This window comes from Peromyscus californicus, unplaced genomic scaffold, assembly GCF_007827085.1.
Source record: "Peromyscus californicus insignis strain IS unplaced genomic scaffold, ASM782708v3 Scaffold_10__1_contigs__length_136768540, whole genome shotgun sequence".
Taxonomy (NCBI): Eukaryota; Metazoa; Chordata; class Mammalia; order Rodentia; family Cricetidae; genus Peromyscus; species Peromyscus californicus.
In genome coordinates this window covers 18,325,587-18,341,151 of record NW_026294391.1, presented here as the reverse complement: position 1 = coordinate 18,341,151, position 15,565 = coordinate 18,325,587, and the positions used below count along the sequence as shown (strand labels likewise).

Here is a 15,565-nt window from a genome sequence, read left to right as displayed (position 1 = left end):
GGTTTTGAGACTGGCCAAGAACTTGCTCTGTAGACTAGGCTGGCCTCACACTCATGGAGATCCAACTACATCAGCCTCCTGAGTACTGGGATTAAAGGCATGTGCACCACAACCGGCACTGGACATGCTTTAAGCCAAGTAATGTTACTTGACTGAAAAATATTATTTAACCTGTGACAAGAAAAAAAACACTGTTTATTTTGAGTGTGTTTCAAAACAATATGCATATAAAGTTTCAAAACAACATGCATATAAGCTATTTAGTGATTTTAATCCTGTATTGAGTGCATTTAACACACTGGTTGTTCATTTCACTGGTTTGTTGGCTTTTAAGAGCTAGGAAACCATTCATGTTTCCCACATACTAATAAGTTACCATCATCACTGATTTTTGCTTGGTCAGAGAACAACTTGATGATAGACACAATGAATGTTCACACTGTTGAACTAACAAGGACAAAACAGCCCATGCCTGTCTGAATCACAAGGGTCCCTCCTCTTCTGCACCTTAGGGATGTATGGTGTATCTACACAAAGGAGGCAGGTCCATCCCTCATCCATCCTGGGGATCTTGCCAGTTAGCAGATCCCAGAGCTCATATCCTTTGTATTCACATGTGATAGGAAACTCTGCTGAGCAATCCAAGAGAAACAAAAAGTTAAATTCTCACACACAGACTGGATATTACCAGTTTTCTAGTACTCATGTGACTTGAGAGGATGTCTCTCTAGGAAATTAACAAACAGACTGGAGTTTTCTCTTGCACTCCCACACATGGAACCACTTGAGGACCATGCATAGAGCCACTTGGGGACCAGCCTTGTCTCTTTATGCCTTTTACCCACATCTTTGTTCCACATGACAATCATAATCATTCCATATTGGAATATAAACAAATGCACTGTTTCTGGTTGCCTCGAAGAATTCCAATAATGAATTTCTGTGCAGAGCCCATCTGAACTGCCTCAGGATTAAAATCCTATTCAGTGTCCTTAGTACAGTACTTCCTGATGTACCACCAAATTCTGCTGCATGCCTTTTGCTTCTTCACACCCCTAGTTTTCTTTTTTAAATTCCCTTTTAAAAGTTTTTTAAAGATTTTTTAATTTTTATTTCATGTGTATAAATGTTTTGCCTATGTATTGTGCAGAGATTCCTTCATCTTGTATCCTTGCTGATGCCATTCTATGTTTAACTAGAATCTGTTCTCCTTGATGGAGAATCCCATGGAAAACTACCCAGCCCTATTCTAGGAACCAAAGGTCAGGATGTCCTAGCTACCTTATCTTGGCATCTGTTAAACTGCCTGTTTGTACAAAACCACCTCCAACAGTTCACCTTAGCTTCTGTTAAAATTAAGTGTTTGTATCCCAAGCCCCCTCCAGCTAACCGCTTATCTAAGCTTCTGTTAAAACTGCTCACTTCAAACTACTTATTCTGTGAAGCCCCATACACAGCTGCAGAGTGAGATGCCAGGATGTGGACACTTGGAGCTACATCCAGATCCCTGAACACTTGGGTGTAGTCCCAGCCAGCTGGAATAAAGAATTTCAATTGGCTCTATAGTGTATCTGAGTGGTCATCTCTGGAGAGCTCCCATACTACAATCTAATTCTCAGAGAGGTACTGGGTTTGGCAAGGACTTTAAAACCCCAAAGGCCATCCTCAATGACATATTTCCTTCCTTCAACAATGTCATACCTCCTAATCCTTTTAAATAATGTCACTTCCCAGTGACTAAGAATTCAAATATAGGAGCCTTTGAGGGACATTCTTATTCAAACCACCACAGATCTCCTGAAGGTGGAGTTACAGACAACTGTAAGCTGCCATGAGGGTGCTGGGAACTGAACCTGGGTTCCCTGCAAGGACAGTAAGTGCTCTTAGCCATGAAGCCATATCTCCAGCCCCAAATTCTTAATTTACTAAATCAAAGTTTGGTTTGGCTCTTGGTTCTCTGACACATTGGTGGAGATAGCTAAGACCACTAGGGAATGCTGGATATATGTGCAATGTGGTTTGAGTATGTCTCCCAGAATTCAATGTTGGAAAGTTAATCTCAGAACCTATATGTTGATGGTGTTTGGAAGATGAATATTGGAACAGAAGTAGGACCAGATAAGGTCATGATCTTAGGGCTCACAGGAATGGCACATAAGACGATGAAGAGAGATCTGAGTGAGCATGCTTGGTCCATCACTCTTCATTGCTATTGAGGCAGGATAGGAAGACAGGAACTATTATGGGGACATAAGTGAGAAAGGTCCCTAACCCAAGAATCTGTTTAAAGCCTTTTACAGCAGAGAAGCAAGAATTCCAGCACAATTAACAATGGGTTAGGACCTTGCTCCTTTCCTAGATACAAACCTCACATTTTCTAGGAATCCCACCACAGACTTTATTCACAGGCAAAGGCCATGTGCTCAAACCCCTTGTGAATCTTAATGGCTCCCCACTTTACCTTATTCTATCCAAGGCAGCTCCACCACCACCCTATGTTTTCACTCACAGAGAAAGAGAGAGAGAGAGAGAGAGAGAGAGAGAGAGAGAGAGAGAGACAGAGACAGAGACAGAGACAGAGACAGAGACAGAGACAGAGACAGAGACAGACAGACAGACAGACAGACAGAGAGATAGATAGAACACCTCTAACACTAGCCAGCTTCTAAGGTAGCTGACACTTTGAAATGGCTAGACTTGAAAAACCCATGTGAACTTGCACAGCTCAGGGAAAACTTGGGAAAGCACAGGTCCCAATCAGGACCCTAAGGATGGATTTCCAGTGCTAGACAACTACTGTCAGTGGGCAGCATCAACAGCTAGAGGCAAAGAGAAATCAACCTTCTTGGGTGGAAGACTGGAGATGCAGGCTTATTGTATCTTAATGCCTCCTCTTTCTGTGTAGCATCTCCAAGCTTGTTGTTCTTTGAGATGAAGAATTCTTTCCCTTCTAGAGCCTGTAACTCCAGTTCCAGGGAGCCTAATGTCTTTTTCTTGTCTCTGAAGGTACAAGTCACATACTTATCTCTAAGTTGAGATGCTCCATGACTGTTGTCTGCTTTGCTTCTGTAACATTATGCCCTGGGTACCCTGATTTTGTTTTCACTTTCCAGTTCATTGTGATGTAAATAGGATAAGGAAGAAGAAAATTGTGCTGCCATTTTTGGTGATATTTTAATTGTACTGAAATTTGATTTTATTTGTATGTTAATAAATAAAGTTGCCTGGGTGTCAGAGCTAATAGCAAGCCATAACAGAACTGGGCGTTCGTGGCACAAGCCTTTAATCCCAGCACTTGGTAGACAGAGCTAGGTAGATCTCTGTGTGGTCAAGGATATAGCCAGCATTGGAGACATACGCCTTTAATCTCAATATCATAGAAGACCTGGAGGGCTGTACATGCAGGCAGTGACAAGGCAGTCATGTGGTTGGGTTTACAACCAATGAGAAGGCAGAACAGAAAGTTTATATAAAGACAAACAGACAGGAAGTAGGTATCTTTCAGAGAGGTCTCTTGGCTGAAGAGGCTAGCTGCAGCAGGCGGGTAAGGCTTTTAGCTCTGATCTCTTGGCTTTCTTCTTTGCATTGGTTCTGTGTTTCTTATTTAATAAGACGGTTGGTTACATCTACAGCCATTTATTTTCAAGTTCTTTTAGATGTTACTGTTTTCTATGTCCCATGTTCTTTAGGTGATGGGTTTTATAAAACGGCGTGCAATAGCAAATGGAGGGGGATGAGGGTGTGGAATTCTGAAAGCTGCTTCCTGCTGATTTTGGAGTGAAGTGGGGAGGGGGAGTTGGGAGTCACACACAGCAGGAGGTGTGAGTGAAGAAGCAATCACTTAGCTGTCATCCTGGAGACCCCTTGAGGGAGCTGAGAAGGCAGGTTTCTAGGAAAAGAAATAGATTGTTATCATTGGCACATATGCCCACTGGAAAATTAAATATCTCCTCGTGATGATGGACTCATTTTCAAATTGAGTGGAGACATACCCTGTTTCTAATAAGTGGGCTCAGACAGTTGCAGATCTCCTTCTCTGAAAAATTATTCCTCAGTTTGGGATTCCTGCCCCCCTTCAGTCTGCCAATGGTCCAGAGTTCACCTCCCAGGTTTCCCAGACACTAGCTAAGGCTCTTAACATTCCTTGGCATTTTCATATCCCATAGCATCCTCAATCCTCAGGAAAGGTGGAGCACACCAACTGGTCTTTAAAATCTATTCTTACTAAAATGCCACAGGACCTTCACCTTGACTGGGTAAGATCATTGCCTCTAGTTCTTTTCAGGCTCAGGGCTCTTCCTAAGAAGCCTCTTTCAATTTCTCCATTTGAACTAACATATGGAAGGCCAGTTCTAACACCAGGTCTTCTATCCAACCCTTCAACCATTCCAGACAGCCTGTTAACTCCCCTGCTATGTCACCTAAGGTCTATCCTGTGGAGCTACGCAGACCATTCCTTACCTCAGTCATGTGACAGTCCTTGCCCACCCCCAATCCATGTTGGGGATCAGGTTCTTCTTTCCCCTCCAGGCCAGCGCCCTTCACCCCTTTCCCCTAAATGGCAGGGACCCTTCAAGGTAATTCTTGTAACTCTCGAGGGCTTTCCTCACTAGGTCCACCTGTCTCATCTGAAACCTTTTATCTCACCTCCATCCCAGAAAAATCTCTCTTCATACACAGTGACACAGACAGGGCCCTGCTCTCTCAAGTTCCAGAAGACACAAGGATCCACTGCCTTGTCACCAATTCCAGAGGAATGAGGTATCACCCCACAAGCTCTCCCTTTCCTAATTAACTACTCAGCTAATTGTTATAGTGCTACCACAGAGCTGGAGGCAAAAGGACCATCAGATGTATCTAGACAGTAAGGAAAAAAATAGTAATAATCAAAAGGTATTTACACCCCCAGACCAAAAAGTGTCTGGGCTCTGCAAAAAAACATACTCTAATATATTAAACAGTCTATCACTGTTGAATGCTTTCAGCAATTGACCACCTGTGTCTCCTGAATGCTAAACTAATAAAGGAAACAGGTGCCTTAAATAATCTACTTCCAATAAAGCTTGTCTCAGGTAAAAATTAAGCAGATTACTAAACACTACAATGGTCACCAGTTCAAGATGTTAATTATCTCATGGCTTCTTGATATGTTCAAATTTTTTCCCAAGCTCCAGAAACCAGCTTAAATCCATCTGGACAGGTCAGATCTACTTCAGATAATTGCCAAACCCAAACTTTCCTGGTCTGAGAACACTCCAAAGGAAAAAAAATAAAAATAATAATGATTATTTCTTCCAAGCTTTTCTCTGTCTCACCAGCATCCTGTCAGACACAAAAGCAGCCAGAGTGCCAAGCCAGAAAAGATGGACACCTCCAGGGCAACAGACGATAGCTCACCATCCCAGGACACCTGTCTACTTCAGAAGCCCCCTTCCCTATCTCCCCCAAGAGCCAACCGACGCCCACCAATTCAGCTGGAAGCAGATTTTGGGAGAAACGATGCCCCATAACCACTCATCCACCATCTTTTATAAAAACAGTCCGAAATGATAGGAATTCCAGCCACGCCCCCATGGTCATACATGCCCCGGCAGGACACTTAGTCATTTCTGCCTAGTCATTTCTGGGTCATACATTCCTATGTAACCCATGCACAGTGTGGTCACGTGATCAGGCATGGCATGACCTTGTGATCTATGTGCATGCGTGGAGTAGCCACATGGACCTGTGTACGCATGTGCGGGGTGGTCCTTAAAAAAGCAGGGCCCTATGTCACCCCACCCTCCTTCCCTCACGTGTCCTTTCAGCAGGCCTGATCACATCTATCCCTTTCTCCTTGTCTTAATAAAACTCTTGTTATTGGGTTTGTCGTGTTCCGTGACTTTTCCTCGCAGGGTAAGAGCGCCAATAAAAACCATCACTTACTCTAGAAGAAGATAAAATGAACAGAGAGGTCATCAGGGCTAAACGTATTTTTTAACCTTAGCAAACCTTAGTAAAAGATGGCTGCCAGCCACATGGCTGGCTACATCATGATGAGGTCACCAGCCAAGATGGAGGAGAGCCCTGTGGTTGCTGCATAAAACACGTTTTGTTTTGTTTTGTTTTGTTTTTCTAAATGGGTAAATCTAAGTGATAAGAAAAGGAGAAGAAAGAAAGTGGAGAATTTTTTCTTGGTTCCATGACTGTCTGGCCCAAGAAATACTGAGGCCAGTTTCACATCCATGGGGATGGTCAGAGGTGGGTAGCTCTGCCAGATATCCGAGTGGTGGTATTGAATGGAAGGCAAAGCCGCTCATGAATGAGAAAGCAGACTTGTTACAGGTGGGAGAGCAGATCTACCACAGGTGGAGACAAGTACCCGCCAAAGAAACAGGCCCCACACACAGGAGTTTTGAGGAGGAGGGAAGAAAAGAGTGAAAGACTGCATCAGAGTCAGGGTTTGAGAGGGGCAGGCCCTGATCACTCACCTTAGCCATAAATGTCCTGAAAAATACAGCACCGTTCCCATGGATGAGATGGGGGGAAAGGGAGTCACTATAGCCTGTAGCCATGGACGATCCAGGACTAAAGGGAGGATGAACAAGGACCAAACTATTAAGAGGGTCGTTACCACACTCAACAGGGGTCGGGGAATCTCAGCACCTAGTACCAGGCTTTTCAAAGAGGCCAGGAGGAGAGAATCAAAACTGATCTCCAAGAGGGATCTCGTCCATAGGAAAAGGTCAGGAATCGTGTTTCAAGAGCCAGAAGGGCCTAAAGGAGCTGTGGGATTGTGGGCAGCACCCATTTGAAACTTACAAGGGTATCTCTCGTGGTGAGTGATCAGCGAGCTGGAAGGGGAGCCTGGCGCAGGTAGACAGTCCAGTCCAGGGTCCCAGCATACCTCAGATTGAGGAACCACCAGGAGAACCTGCCGAGTTTTCATGACACCAATTTTGTAAAATGGTGCCCAAGAAGCCTTGATGGGTTTGAGCCAAGGTTCTCCACGGAGGCCAAGGAGGCATGATGCAGGCGGTGGCGTGGCATGGTGCAAAGTTACTCACACAATGCAGACACGGCATCCATGTGGAAAATTTTATTATTAAAGGGAGAGGGGAGAGGGAATAGAGAGAAGGAGAGAGAAGGGGAGAAAGAGAGGGAAGTAGTAGGAGAGAGAAAGAGAGGGAAAAGGGAAAGCGGAGGTGTGCACTACCTCAGGGTGAGAGAGGGAGGAAGGAAGGAGGAAGAAGAAGGGAGAAGGTTTTTTTCTCTTAAAGGAGACTTTACCTAAGATGACATCATGATGCTGGGTGGGTCCCCAAGGGGCGATTCAGAATGCTAACAATGGGTGCTTGATCCAAGTTTACTATTATTTATCCCATGATATAAAAATATTTATAATAAAAATAGCTAATGGATGCTCATCCGTGGAGAAGATAGAAAGGCCCTCTGTCTAAAAAAGTAGCTCAATAGTAATTCTAGCGTCTTAGTTTTAAGAAGGCCTCCTTAGTTGAGTTTTGCTGGATGTTGTAACCACCTATTTGATGGTGTTTTGCTATGTGTCTACTGTTTCTCTTCATCTGTTATTCACATTTATTAAAAACCCAAAGCACAGTTATGATAGATCACTCTCTGTACTGTATAAAGCAAAAACTAAACAAAAGGATTTTTTTTAAACTTCTTGTGTTTCCTATAAGGTTTACTTACAAAGCCTTGGGAACTTACAAAGCCTCATTATTTAACAGCATGTACATAGGTGATATTTATTATACTATCTTATGTATGTAATTTGGATTTAGATTTCTTTTATTAAGGTGGCCTTGCATAGAACTTTCCTCTAAGCCAATGACTGCCATATTCTCTTTGGACCCTTACCTGAGCATTCAGTCACTTCTCCCTGCCAGGAATACGATAATCTGCCCTAATCACATGGGGCTTCATGGTTTCAGAGAAGGCTAGAACATATAGGCTGGGGAAGGTTAGGGAGAGAGGCTCCACCTATACGTCTAAGGAAAAGCTACCATTCACACTGGGTGGTGTGGATAGAGTGCAGCTGCTTTCACCTATTCCCTTGTTGGTAACCCTTCACCCATTATCTACAAGGAAACCCAATAAACTCACTGGTCTCCCAGAATGACTGGTGGCATTAAACTTTGGTTTCTCACAAGAACTTCACAAGAAAGGGGCGCACATCACTTTGTTTCTCTCCCCCGACACACACACACACCTGGGAAGAAAATTAGCACAACACATGGCAAATTTATTTGTTGGTTTTATTATGTTTTGTGGCATTAATAAAAAGAAATCAAAAAATAAAAGAAAATGTTAAAAGGATGTAAACATGAAAATAGTTTTATTAAAGAAGAATTTGTGTGTGAAGATTGAAATGACTGGATGGTTCCAGAACAGAGAAGAAAACTATACAGCTTATTCAAGTTTTGAATGTCTAAGTCAGTTATTTAAGGTGCATAAAAGAAAAAACTTACGGAATATGTTATTAAAATTTCTAAGATCAAACTTCAATACATTGATATCAGACTTCTGTTTAAACCAATGGAGTTATTTGTCTGCTCTTCACAGTGATTACAAGGGCCAGCTCAAAGGACAAAATGTATATCTAATCAAAGTTCATTTAAAAGTGTTTGGCTATCACTTAACTTTTGTGTTGTGGAATATTATTTTAACTGGGCAAAGATGTGTTACATTTGTTTATGCTCTGGAATATTATTTTTACTGGGTGAAGGTGTGTTACTTTTGTTTATGCTGCCTTTGTTTAATTATGTAAAGATATATTGCATCTATTTCACTTTGCCTGCCTAAAGCACTTGATTGATGTAATAAAGAACTGGACAGCCAATAGCTAGTCAGAGAAAGAATAGGTAGGGTTGGCAAGCAAAGAGAATAAATAGAAGAGGAAATCTAGGCTGTCAGGTCAACCTCGCTGTGCTTTCAGCCTTGAACTCCTATGAAACCATCTCTAAAGAATCATTATTTCTCCCTATTCTCATGTGGTCTTCATTTACCATGGTCTCCTATTCCTTGTTCTCCCTCTCTGTTGTTGATCCAGCTGGGATCTCCCGCTCCCCCAAGCTCTCTTTCCCTCAACCCTCGCCCTTCATTACCCCCACTCACGTCCAGGCTGTTCATGTAGATCTCATCCATTTCTCCGTCATTGGGTGATCCCCGTGTCTTTCTTGGGAAGAAGCCAAGTGCTAGAGAGGCCCACAGAAATCCACAAAGATACTCCCACAATAGACTGCTGGCAATGGTCGAGAGACAGCCTGAACTGACCTACTCTGGTGATAGGATGGTCAAACACCCTAACTGTCGTGCTAGAAATCTCATCCAATGACTGAGGGAAACAGATGCAGAGATCCATGGCCAGGCCCCAGGTGGAGCTCCAGGAGTCCAATTGGCGAGAAAGAGGAGGGATTGTATGAGCAAGAACTGTTGAGACCGAGATTGGAAAAAGCACAGGGACGAATAGCCAAACTAGTGGAAACACATGAACTATGAACCAATAGCTGAGGAGCCCCCAACTGGATCAGGCCCTCTGGATAAATGAAACAGTTGATTCACTTGAACTGTTTGGGAGGCACCCAGGCAGTGGGACCGGGACCTGTCCTTAGTGCATGAGCTGGAACCTGGGGCCTATGCAGGGACACTTTGCTCAACCTGGGAGGAGGGGACTGAACCTGCCTGGCCTGAATCTACCAGGGTGAGTTGAATCCCCAGGGGAGTCCTTGCCCTGGAGGAGATGGGAATGGGCGGTGGGCTGGGGAGAGGGGGGCGACAGGAGGGAGGACAGGAGAATCCATGACTGATATGTAAAATTAAATCAAATTATAAAATTTAAAAAAATAAAAAAACACAACCTAACTAAGAAAAGTCTTACTTAAAAGGCTTACAATTTTAGTTCATATTGTATTTGTGAATTAGAGTAACTGTAGCTTACAGATTTTCACTAGTATAGGATATTAGATTATGTTATATACTACAAATATATTTGTAAAATACATGTTTAGTGGACATTTGGATTTTTGACTATTTTTCTATGACACATATGCATACATTCATACATATATCTTTGTTATTATATGTATTGTGTGTATTTGTGTGTGTATGTGTGCATATTTGTGAGTACTTGTATATGTGGGCTCATATATGTCACAATGCATGTGTCGATGTCAGAGGATAACTTGTGGAAGTCAGTTTCCTCCTTCCATGATGTGGGTCCCAGAGGTTGAACCCAGGCCACTAAGCTTGGTAGAAAACAGGTTAGATCAGAGTATCTGAATCAGCTTTACCAAGTGATATCAAATTGTTCTCAAATACTTTAATGCCTAGTCACTCTTTTTTTTTTTTTTTTTTTTTTGGTTTTTTCGAGACAGGGTTTCTCTGTGTAGCTTTGCGCCTTTCCTGGATCTCGCGCTGTAGCCCAGGCTGGCCTCGAACTCACAGAGATCCGCCTGGCTCTGCCTCCCGAGTGCTGGGATTAAAGGCGTGCGCCACCACCGCCCGGCTAGTCACTCTTTTTTATTTTTACTTTTAATTGAAAAAAATTTTCCAAACAATATATTATGATAACAGTTTCCCCTCCCCAAACTCCTCTCAGATCCTCCTCACCTTCCCACCTATCAAATTCAACAACTTTCTCTATTTAGAAAAAAACCCAAAAAACCCAAACAAATCAGAATTTTAAAAAAATAAAATAAAAATACAAGAAACACACACCTACACCCCCAAATCCATGAAAACACGAAATCAGAGACCATAATGTACAAGCAAAAGACCAGCAAGACCAAAAACAAATGCCTAAACAAAAGAATATGAAACAAAAAGTCTACAAAAATATCATTGAGGTAGTTTTGTGTTGACCATCTACTGCTGGGGCCTGCCCTTAAGTGTGGTTAATATACCCAGGAAGACTCCATTGGAGAAACTAATTTTTCCTTTGCAAGTGGTTGTCAAACGAAGATAGCTTCTTGATTAGGAATGGGCGCCCATGTCCACTTCCCCCTCTCAGTGCTGGGACCCCATCTGGCTTGGACCTGTGCAGGCCTTGTAATGTCTAGTTACTCTTGCAATGCAGAATATGAGAGTTTCTACTATTGAGCTTTTATATATCACTGAGTATTGTCGGTTGAAGCATTCCACCCTGGAAGGGAGGCTTTTATCATTAGTTTTTAAATTTTTATTTCTTCAAATGGTTCTAAACTGTAAATGTTTATATGAAAAATATGTGTCAATCAATAAAATTTGAACATTGGGTTTTTGAGTACATTAAAAGATTGTTGTCAGCTAGGCTGGTACAGGCCTATAATCCCAGCACTTGAGAGCCTGAGGCAGTTGGATCACAAGTCCAGGGGCAACCTGGGTGTCATAATGAAAGCCTGTCTCTAAATGAATTAAATCAAAAAAGAGGGGGTGAGAAGGAAAAGAATGGTCAGCCTTTTTGGTGTTACAGTGGCAACATGGTTGTAGAGGAGGAGTACCTTCAAACTTACAAAATGCATATTGTACCTTCAGCTACAAATCTGGGCTGCTCTATAGACACAGATCTTTATAACAAGGCCAACGGGTGACCAAGAACATGAACAAGTTGAGGTATAGTTACAAGGATAGATGCTTTAACAAGCACACTAACTTTGTGGGGAACATGATCACAGAGCACCATGGAGCTAGTCAAAATCTTCCAGGATGAGTAAGTTTCCAAGGAAAAGGAGGGAAACTCATTCCCACGAAAATAAAGTAAGAGGGTCTGAGCTACATCACGGCTGCTAGGAGGAAAGCAGCTGCCAAGGACTGAGCTTGCTCAGATGGTGTGCATTCCAAAAGCATTAGAGAACAAAAGTGTATTGAAGTGAATTCGGACAAAATATGTATTGCCAGGCAATTCAAGTTTAGAACTGGAGCAATGAGAAAGAGTACAGATGAATCTTGACTGACCACAGATAGACCATTATTGAGGATGAAGTCACGATCTATGCTTGAATTTCCTTTGATTTGTTGATACAAGAAATGCACGAATGCTTTGGGTGAAACTTGGCTTCGTACTGCTAGAAAGTATTCTTCCATGCAAATACTCCCCAGTGCTTGATCTTTACCATTGTTAGAAATTCAGAAATATCTCATAAGTTCATATAAGGAACTGAGTCAACTTAAACAAAGGAAAAAGCTAAACCCAAACAAAAAACGAGTAAAATATACTTCATGGCTTCAAAGCCGATTTGATATTTCTCTTAACTCTAGGAATCAAAAAACTAGAGGGAAAGAGTGAAGTTTTACCTTGCCTCGTGTGTGTGAATTGAATGGTGGAGTAACCAAGTGGTCGTAGAAGATCAGGTCAAACTCTAAAAGCTTCTCAGCTAATTACAAAGGTGTTGGAAAGTGACTTTTGGGGATTCCAGTGTTATCACTTGTGGAAACAGGGACTACCAGGAGATCAAACTATCAGTAAGTTGTAAAATCCATGGGGCTTAAGTACAAATTTGATTAGAGTTTAAATGGGAATTAGGCTTTCCCTTCATGGAGCAACAAATTCATGTATCAAACCTGGTAGCACTAAAAAGTACCAGTCCCATGTTACACCTGGTATACCATAGTCAGTTAGTTAATAATGCCACCACTCAGGAAATGCTCTTCCCCAAACAGCTCAACTGGAGTTTGTTGAATGACAGGACAATTAATCCACTTTGTTCAGCAAATTGAAATACTTAAAACTGCATGGATGAGAGGCACAAGGGATGTCATGGGAGTATACCTCCATGCAAAAGTGTTGTCAGTTATGAACTAGGAGGCAGACCTAGGAAATTGTGTGTAAATGGATTGAGAAAAAACTTTTGGGGCCTGGGAATTGTAAAACAAATTCATCTGAATTAAAGCATTCCACCTTGGAGGGAGGCTCTTAAAACTCAGGAGGTAGCTGGGCATGGTGGATCACACTTTTGATCCCAGCACTCAGGAGGCAGAGGCAGGTAGATTTCTGTGAGTTTGAGGTGAGACTCATCTACACAGCAAATTCCAGGACAGTCAGGGCTACATAGAGAGACTCTCTAAACAACAATGACCCAGGAAGTTAAAAATTTATACCTGAAGATGCCCCTGAAATGAGGAGAGGAGACTGTGATACGCACTGGGTGACTTTTGTGAGTAAACACCCATAATGGGTGGCCTTTTTGGTGATGCAGCTGTCTTGAGTTGTCCCTGCTCCTATAAATAACTCCTCAGCCATACTACTGTAAGTAACCCCAATAAACACATTAATTTGCCAACTTGGTCCTGGGTACAATTGTTTATTTGTTCTGTTGCTGATGCCCTATCTTGGGGTAAGTAATTTTTGTTCACATCTTCCCAGAAAGTGGCATCCAACAAGGGAAGCAATGAAAAATAGTGAGGTTTTCTAACAGGGAATACCTGTTAAGCTTTTAAAGGTTTAGGAAGGTCAAAAATGTCATTTTTACAGAACATTATTGGATTATATGGGCATGAAAGGATGGGGTAGGATGCCTCAAGTTTAAAATACTTAGGGAAAAGGAAAATAGATTTAAAAGACTGAAGGAGAAAGCAAGGAAACACAAAGAAATTTTCAAAAGTATTGATTTTTTTATACTGCACTGGGGAGATTCCTTACAGCAATCTGTCAACTTCAACATAGTTTGGGAAATTTCATCTGGTGGAGAGATGCTAATATCATGACATGGGAAACAGACCCACTTTCATTTTATGGATTCACATGAGGATGTGAGAGGTTAACATATTCTGACACTCATTTCCATATATACTATATTCTTGAATTCTTTGCCTTTATCAACAGTAATTAAAACTCAGATCTCATAAGACCAAGTAGGCAAGATTTTACATAATGAAAATCCATAAGCTGGCCAATAAAGTATAAAACAATAATAGAAGGCCCACTTGTGCACCTTAGACATGGTGGTTTTGAACTCTGGAAGTTTTAGGTAAACAGCTGATAAATACTTGCTGTAATTCCTGGTATTTCTGAATTTTCAAGGCTATGTTAGGTGGTAATTTACTTAGAAATCTTAGAATGAACTCCAGTGTCTAGGTGGGTGAAAAGTGAAAGAAATGAAAATTGTGCCACTTAACACAAAAAAGAATGCAGCAAGAGTTGCTACTGCCAAGGCGCTGCCAGCTTTCTGGGTGTCTGGGAAGGATGGGATGTGGAAAAATGGTGGGAAGGCAATATCTTCATTTCGCGTGATGCATAAGTAATTGTACAAGAGAGCAAAAAGAACAAAGCTGCTAGCAAGGATGTTCAGAATCCCTGGAAAGAAAAATGAATTGTAGGTGCTGTTCTTCTGTACCCTCTCTGTGTACAGTTTCCAAAGAGCAACAATGCTAGAAACTGTCCCAGCCATCCCAAAAAAACTGGAGACCAGTACCAGGTGTTGAGCAACTCGAATACTCAATGGGACAAAGGAGTCATAGTAGGTGTATCGGTGACATACTCGGACATTGCTGGAGTAGTTGTTATAGTGGTAAATGCAGGTTCTCCACAGTCCTACTAAGGCCATGCTGGGCTTGGAGTTCATAGGTTCTTGAAAGTACCATACTCGCCACTGAGGAAGGCCCATGGAGACACTACAAAATATCCATGCTAGGATGGCTGCAGTAAACCCCGTTATCTGGAGATTGGTATCTTTTCTGAGTAGCATCATGGTGACAGTGAACACTGGGCAACTGCAAAGAAATACAGGACAGCATGAGGATGAGCTCTTCAGGCCTGGGACAGTGTCCCCTGAGGAAGCACTATCAGGAAGGAAGGGTTATGTTGAGAAAGTGTGGTCTGAGCAAACTCAGAGAGGGGCATTATTTACTGGCAGGGATATAATCAACACACCCTCTAACACTGGTCACACATGTTTAGAAAACAGTATGTATAGTCAGAAGTTTTCCTGTGTCCTGCCTGGCCCGTGGTCCAGACAAATCTCTCCTACCTGTGGAAATCTCTCCTACCTGTGGCCCCATAACTGCTTATAAAATATTCATTCAGGGGCTTATATTAATTACAAATTGGATGGCCTATGGCACAAGATTCTTACTAGCTAGCTCTTCTATCTTAAATTAACCCATTTCTATTAATCTATGTTTTGCCACGTGGCTGTGGCATTACTAGTCTGTTGGCATGTGGCTCCTTGGGTGGAAGGCTGGTGTCTCCTCCGCCTCTGCCTTTCTTCTTCCTGTCTCTCTCTTGGACTTCCTGCCTGGCTATAACCTGACTGACCATAGGCCAGAGCAACTTCTTTATTAACCAATGATAGTAACACATATTCACAGCATACAGAAAGACATCCCACAGCACTTCCCCTTTTCTGTCTAATCAAAAAGGAAGGTTTTGACATTAACATAGTAAAATAGCATATAATAAAACAGTTACCAAGCAAGAATTATAATTACAATGTCTAGTCTATTTGTATTTAGCAAAATTAAAGAAAATACTTTATCATCTATCCTATTTTGTGAGTCTAAAGTTTCATATCTAATTTATCTTTTATTATAACCAAGGAAAATTAAAGCTATCTGGTCTGCAACTACATCAAATACCCCAGAAGGATATAAT

General features: G+C 41.9%; 1 protein-coding gene across 1 annotated transcript; it reads right to left on the bottom strand.

The window, feature by feature from the left end:
* Nucleotides 1–13,942: 13,942 nt before the first annotated feature.
* On the bottom strand, nucleotides 13,943–14,685 carry LOC128125549 (claudin-34-like). The gene has a single exon (XM_052763103.1). The coding sequence runs from the start codon at nucleotides 14,661–14,663 to the stop codon at nucleotides 14,028–14,030; it is 636 nt and encodes a 211-aa protein (XP_052619063.1). The 5' UTR covers nucleotides 14,664–14,685; the 3' UTR covers nucleotides 13,943–14,027.
* Between the last annotated feature and the right edge of the window lie 880 nt (nucleotides 14,686–15,565).